This window comes from Buceros rhinoceros, unplaced genomic scaffold, assembly GCF_000710305.1.
Source record: "Buceros rhinoceros silvestris isolate BGI_N320 unplaced genomic scaffold, ASM71030v1 scaffold4958, whole genome shotgun sequence".
Classification (NCBI taxonomy): Eukaryota; Metazoa; Chordata; class Aves; order Bucerotiformes; family Bucerotidae; genus Buceros; species Buceros rhinoceros.
In genome coordinates this window covers 65,106-72,667 of record NW_010427345.1, presented here as the reverse complement: position 1 = coordinate 72,667, position 7,562 = coordinate 65,106, and the positions used below count along the sequence as shown (strand labels likewise).

The following is a 7,562-nucleotide window of genomic DNA, read 5'->3' as shown; positions in this document are numbered from 1 at the left end:
GTTCCTCCATGTTGAACCCAGGACAGTAAACCAAGTTTGTAGAGCTACAAAACACTGGTCTGAGTTTATTCCTTATGCTGTGTGCAGTACAATAAAATTATATGATGTCTTGCTTATACCAACCTCATTTTAAAAACGAGTTTAAAGTTTGAATGAGTCACTCTGTGCTTACTGATTTTGCTTGTTTGTTGATGCTACTGCAACTCCAGTTCTCTCAGATTAGATTAGAACCCAGTAATTACCACATTCTTGTAATACATTGCTATGAAAACATTTTTCCTTGAGGATTGACTAAAACCAATGTTTTCACATAATGAAGCTGCTTCTATTTTAAATGCAAGTAAGACAAGAGGAATTCAGGATTTTTGTTGAGTTAGAAACCATATCTTTACAGTTTTATCAGCTCGCAACATATTTTCTTCATCTTTTTGTTATTTTGTGAGAATAATTGACGGTGTAAAAAACCCAAACACTTTGGTGTTAGTATATGGTTTTCATTTATTAGTAGATCCCATAAGACTTTGCAGGCAATAGCAGTTGGGTGTATCTCTTGAGACATTGGACTCAGTAACTGTTTACAATAAACAGATTGAGCCTTTGTCTCTTAGCAAATAACTCTGTTAACACTGACAGTTATGTTTTTAAGTTTTTTCCTCAAATTCTGGCAAAATGCAGCCAGTTTAAAAAATATTTCTGAGCGAGTTATTTGGACCTTCCGCTGTATCACCAGAGTTTTGAGATTTTATAGGTTCTAGATGCTTTTTTCACCAGTCTTCAGTCTGCTAGTCATTAAAAGAACGTTTTTGCAAACCTATGGTGCATTGCGAAAGTACGTGACCAAGTCATGTCCAAGTAGAATTAGCCAAGATACTGGTTATCCAGTGTCAATTAAATCACAGCTTCTTGATCCAAAGTATATTGTTGCCTGTCAAATACCAGTAATAGAGTCTTACAATTTATTTGCCAATTCCTTGGCTTCCTTTGACAGTGTGGGTATTAGCTAACCATATTGCTTCTAAAATGTCATCTGCTGATCTTAAAAACAAACCAAACCTTCCCTTCCATTATTCTTATCTGGATATGATTAGCTGTTGGAGGACGGCTGTATTCCTTGTGCCAGACTGCTTTCTTTAAGGTGCTTTGTCATGCAGTTAGTTGCACGCTTTGACCACCAGGTCACCAGTATCTGTACCTTGCGGTTCATCTTCAACATGGGTCCGAATGCTATATAACCTAGGCTAATGTTGCTTTAAAGAAATGGATGCTGAGTAATCATGCAGAGAGTATATTAGACCAGGCACTGGTATATAATTCCAATTTACTGACATGTTTCTTAAGCCGTTGTTGTGCACAAACATAGTGGGAATGCTCAGTGTTTTACTTGGCAGAAGACTGCTTACTCTCCGCCCACACTTTGTAGCTTTCGTTTCAGTTAATACCAGTTGAAGAGTCATCATTGAATGTTCTTATTCCAGATTTTAGTAGGGCCAAATGTGGTGTGGTTGGATTCATGTAAATGTATTTTATTCTGTTTTCTTACATGACGTGCTTCACAACAATGCAGAAATATTACTGATGATGAATCCTCAGTGGATGAACTGAGAGGAACACTGCGGTTTTTTGCATCTGTGTTAGTTCGGAGAATTCACAAGGTAAGGTGACCTAAAGGTATTAACATCAGTTTTCCATCAGAAATAATTGATACCCATTCGTAGCGAGTTCTTCAACATTTTTAAAATGGTAATTCCAAAATCAGTCTTACAGAGAGTATAGGCAGTTTCCATCTAAATTTCTTCTTTGTGTTATCTGTTCCCTCACTCCTTCTGGACCTTATCCTGTTCCTGGTTGTAAACAGTCTTTGAAGGTTCATGAGTGGAAGTGTTAGCGTCTGTTTAGACATGGCTTTGAGCAGCCTGATCTAGTGAAAGATGTCTCTGCCCATTGCGTGGGGTTGGACTAGGTGATCTTTGAAGGTCGTATGTAACGCAAACCATTCTATGATTCTTGCAAATTAATACTTTTTTTACACCAGTGAAAGGCATTATTAAAACCTTGGGATGATCTTTTAGCTCTCCTTTGACTTAATCCAAACAGAAACAATTTTGAGAATTATTGAAAAAGAACTATTAGAAAATGGTTAGCAGCATATCTGTCTCATAGCTCCTGCTTGCTTGACTTCTTTAAATGCAGACAGGGTCCTTGCATTGTCTATAAAGAATAGACTGTCATTAAGTGAACAGCTTACTGTAGGAATTAAAACAGGTATGGTTCTCATATTAATGTAGTTCTTAAGAAACATTCAGAAGACTAAAGAGTGAAAAGTTTTTGTGCACAGTGTTTAACATGTTAGCATATACACATTCCTTTCTGGTAAAGTGCTTCAAGCCTGTCTTACAGGAACTGCTTCTAACTTTCTGGCTGTACTAAGCAGGAAGAGTTGCTAACTCAGTTGCCACATTTATTCAATGCTGGCCCCTCTCTGGAGCAACTACTGTGAATGCATGTCTTTTTTCCCCTCCTTAGTAATAACAACATTTCCTGAGCTACAAGTTGTACGTGTACTCTGTCATGACTGATTAGCAGCCTGATTCTGTCCTTGTTACGCATCAGATGACTTTCTTGTTTACTCTTAACTCAAGCATGTTGCTTTATGAAGTGAACGAGGGTGAATATCAGGAAATGTCCGTGTCGCACAGACATTATATGGAGGTGTGAAAGTGGGCAAATCTTTCAAAGTGAAAATCTAGAACAAGGTCTTAACATGTATTTTGGAGTTGTAATACATGCAGATATTAGTTGCGTTGTTCATAGATTCATTGTTGATTCAGAAAATGACGTCGTCTTAGTTGGTTATGTGGTAAGTTTAGTCATGTTATCTCAGATCAGCCATAGCATCTTTAAGTAAAGCGTTAATTTACCATGTCTGCCTTTGACAGTAATAAAGGAAATGTAGTATCTTAGCTTCTCTGTGTCTGAGTAGACCATACGTGGAACAAAATCTCAAGACATGTACAAGTATTAAGCACTGTCAGGGGAATTACAAAAGAAAGGTCATCACAGATGCATTTCTCTTTACAAATGTTTAGATTTCTTTGTGTTCATCCTACAAAATAACGTGAAGTATTTTGTCTCTTTGTATGAAGTGGTACAGATATCTCAAGCAAAAAGATACTCATAGTAACTTTGTGTTTTGGAACAAAACTGAATCTTGGCATGCTCTGCCATGTCTCATGCTGTGCTGTGTTTTTCAGTTCATACTTTCCTTTCTGCTAAGCGAGTGTTTCTGTGAGAGCACACTCCCATGTGCAGATTCGGTGACCCTCAACTCGTAGCTGTGAGGCATATAATACTGAAAATGTGTGCAGAAATCAGAGTTGATATGAGAGTTGCAAATAAAGTACCAGCTTTTTTGTCATCTTAGGAATCCTAGTTTAAAGCTTCGGTATTAGTTAGCTGAAAAGGGTTATGACAATGTTTTATCAGAACTTTCGGTTCAGATACAGTGACCTTTACAACCTCATTTGAGGAGAAACTCATCACCGATTGCAAAATAAGTCTTACAGCTGTGCTTTGATCTGGATTTATTACTAAATGCTTGAAAGCAACAGTTCTAGCTAATAGAGATAAAATTTTTTAAATACAAGAACTGCCATGTGTAAGACAAAACAGACTTATTTTTTTCCCCTTGTTTAGGTTGTATCTTTATATGTTCTTTTGCCAAAGAATCTTCTACTTTTGAATTAGGACATAAAATTCTGAATTGCTTCAGTGAAATGAATTCCTTTGTTTTCTGTTTAAGGCTGCCTAGGTGGAATTTTTCAGGCGTGGCTGTTGAACAAAGTAACAAGTGCTTCAGGCCAGTCAGCCCTTAAGTATATGCTAGAATACCCCTCTCTCTTTTTTAAGTTTGGATATTCCTTATTGTGGCCATTTCTGGGTTGATTGTGGGTTTAAAGGGAAAAGTGAAGAGTTTCCCTATTTATGGTGTGCTGTAGATAGCCCTGCATCCAGTTGAAATTTTTGTCAAAAGTCAGTAGTGTCTACTACAGTGTCGATAACAGTTTGCTTGCTGTGCCCTTTGTCTCAACCTCTGCAGAAGTAAAAACTCCCCTATCCCTTGTTCAGTCGGAAACTCTTGGTTTATTGAAATTACTTTGGAAATCTGAGTCCCAAAGATCAGCATTTTCCATAGATCAGCAGAAGCTCCTACTTTCTTGCTTGTAAATAGGAGTTGACCCTAATTCATTTATTTACTTTTAGGCAGTTCTAGTCAATGGTACTTGCTTGTCTGACCTGGCTAGGTCAGGTCATAGCTGGGCAGCTCAAATATTGCAGGGGAGCGTGCAGGAATACGTGCTGTTCTCCTTGTACGAGTTAATAAAATCCCAACTTTTCTCTTGGCTCTGGTAACCTTTGCAGTTACACTGTCTCTTCCCTTTTGGCAAGACACACTTTTATGCTTCTGTTTCGTTACTTAATGTTGTCTTACTTAACTTTGTATTGAGAAGGGACAAACTCTATTGGGAAAGAAACTTGTTCAGAAGTCTTAAATTTTGAACATTTGCAACTGTTTCTGCTTCTCTGAGACAACTTTTGCTTAAAATAAAGGACATGCAAAGCGTAAATCAGTTTTTAAAGAAGTTTCTGTGGAAAGTACTGCAGCTGATAAAGAAGAATCCCTTGAAACTCTACAGGCTGGAGACTGGCTGGCCATGGAGAGAAGCTCTGCTGCAAAAGACCTGGCCCCGTAGTAGGCAGTAAGCCGAGTATGAGCCAGCAGTGTGTACTGGCAGCAAAGAACGCCAACAGCACACTGGGCTGTATTAGCAGGAGCAGAGCAAATTGATCAATGAAAGTAATTGTCTGCCTTTACTTAATGCTCTTTAGACAATGTCTAAATACCACATCCAGTTTTGGGCTCCTTATTACAAGAGAAATATTGATAGAGTGGAGCAAGTTCAACCAAGGGGCCACTGAGATGGTTGAGACTGGGGCATTTGACCTGTGAAGAGATGTCTGTCTTCATCTCAGGAGGTTTTCAACACCTGCATGGATACAGTCCTGAGCACCCTAATCTGAACCTGCTTTGAGCAGCAGGTTGGGTTAAGATATCCTGAGGTCTGGTTGTGCTTGAACTGTTCTGTAATTCTCCTTTCCTTTGCGTAGCCATCAGTAAAAGTACAAATGCAGGACTCTAATACAATCCTTGATTAAATCAGACGTGCTTTCTGTTTGGTTTATGATCACGTGTTGTCGTTGTTGTTTTGACTCAGTAACTCAAATTTTCTTTTGGTTTCTGATGGCTGAGGTTCAGGTACACAAGTTCTAGAAGTGGAGCATAGTTAACCTGCTTTTGTTGCTGATCAGGTCTTCTAGAATTAGGCTTCATACACTGTGACTTGGAAATCAATATCATATAATCATTACTATATTGCAATGGAGGAGTCATAATGGGAACAAGTTGACAATAAATGTGTTAACAGTATTGTTTATGGCAGTTAATTCCACTTGATGTTATATGCTTTGCCAAGAAGAGTGAGCGTACTGTCATTTCATCTAGAGAATTCAGTGGTTGTTTTCTTAACTGTTCATTTTATGGCTAGAATGGGGACATATAAGCAAATTAAAATATTTGATAGTTGTTGTCTGTAATAAATTTTGGGGAAAAAAACCCTATAACAATTCCAGTTTTATTTTAAAACTTCTGTAGGTGGATATTCCAACTGTCGTAACCAAGAAAATGCTCAAGGCAGCCATGAAACACATTGAAGTGATAGCCAAGGCCAGGCAGAAAGGTACTGTAAGGACTTACTATGTTGTGAGTTTCAAAGAGCAAGTATAAATGTTTTTCTTTGAATGTTTGTTATTATATTTGATAAATATTTTCATCCTGTCTCCTCTAAAAAATGGTCCTTTTTGCATTTTTCTTCTGGAGGTTGAGAAGAAAAATAGGGAAAAAGTTACAGTACAAATAGTTTTGATATTAATTTTTGATCTTCGTTTCCCCATGTTGAAGATACTAAATTTCTTTCTCTGTATACTAAACAGGAATGTATTTTTTGTCTATTCAGAGCAATCAAGATCACGTAGCAATGCTTCTTGCCCTGTTTTTCCTCTGTATTCCAGATTAGCAATTACAGATGAAAGGATTTGCATGTCCGTGCACTGTACCGTAACTGTAACTTCTATAGCTAAAATGATTTCATATCTGCACACTAGCGTGAGCAGTTGGTAAACTTGTTCAATATGTTGAAGAGTTAGGCTTTTATTTATAAGCTGTGGAGAGACTCTGAGCAGTAGCATATTTAATTAATATCCAGGTAAAAGTATCTTCACAAGCCTAGTGTAAAAACTATCTTAAAATCACACATTGAAGGAATATTTGGAATATAGAACAGTTGCTGTTGGAAAATAGTTATCTTTTTTTTTCACTGGCTGTGTTCCACAATGCTGTATCTACTAAATGTGGTTTCGTTCAACTTTTAAGCATAGATGTTTACTTTCATGGAAGTCGTGAACTTTCCTTCCAACCCTCAAAATGTCTGCTTCATATCCATAAATACATACCATTGGTCCTGTCGTTTGTGGTTATGAATTACATGATTAATGAGGAATAATGTGAGCACATTAGATGTTTTTCATGGCACAGCAAGAATTTCAAGAGACTAGATTATCTGGCAGTGGTGTTTTTGCCAAATTTCGTATTTCCTTTGATTTCTGCTAAGAAGTTGGAAACACTTTTCTTTAGCAGCAAAGAACTGGATTTTAAATGTATGACATTGAAAATATAGCCATTTTCTTTAGTGTTTTAAAGGTACATACTTTTTTCCCGAGGGCAGATATGTGAAGTAGCAGCTAAAAATTACTTGTAGTAGTTCTTTCTAGTGAACGTTGCTAAACCATCCACCTGTAGTAGAGCATGGTTCAGAGGCGTAACCTTTTCTGATGGTTTGTTTTCTATATCCTTTTCCAAATGATTGCTTTAAGGGACAGCTCCTTTTTTCCTGCTCTTCGTATCCTTACGTCACTTAGTAATTCCTCCCTATTTGCACAGACACACCTGTCCTTGACAGAAAGCTCATTCCTTCTCTCTGCTTTGAGTGACAGCAACTAGGCAGATTTATCAGGTAATATACATTCCTGCACCCCCCGTATCAGCTGATGCCACTCGTGGTTCTTGGTTGTGAAGGGAAGCTAGCAGGCTTCTGCACTAAATTCAAGATGCTGGAAACAAGCTTTAACCCTCCAGATAACAGGTATGTGTTAGGTGCCTGACCTGGTGTGGTTCTTGGCAGGAGGCTGTGCTGGATTGCTGCTGCAGCTAGGTGTGATTTATTACAGCTCAGTTCTTGCCTTTGAAGTGATTTGAAGGAATATAACATAGTTGCTTCTAATTAGTTTGTATAGTTTTTAATCTGATAAAGCAGGTATTCTTTCAACTCCGTTCAGCTACTTGTAAGAGGCATCACTCTGACAGGTCCCCATGCTGGTTTTGGTTTGATTTATGCTGTGTATAAAATAAATGTTCCTTCACACATGTTTCTAAATGTTCCAAGCAGGAA

The 7,562-nt window shown here is 37.8% G+C and overlaps 1 protein-coding gene across 1 annotated transcript in view; it reads left to right on the top strand.

Moving 5' to 3' along the window:
- Positions 1–1,564: 1,564 nt before the first annotated feature.
- SNX14 (sorting nexin 14) overlaps positions 1,565–7,562 on the top strand; it is a gene marked incomplete at its 5' end in the record, with an annotated part of 44,277 nt that continues 38,279 nt past the window's right edge. Inside the window, 2 exons of the mRNA XM_010141847.1 lie at positions 1,565–1,652; positions 5,711–5,795. Coding sequence (XP_010140149.1) covers positions 1,565–1,652; positions 5,711–5,795 — 173 coding nt within the window. The remainder of the gene's footprint in view (positions 1,653–5,710; positions 5,796–7,562) is intronic.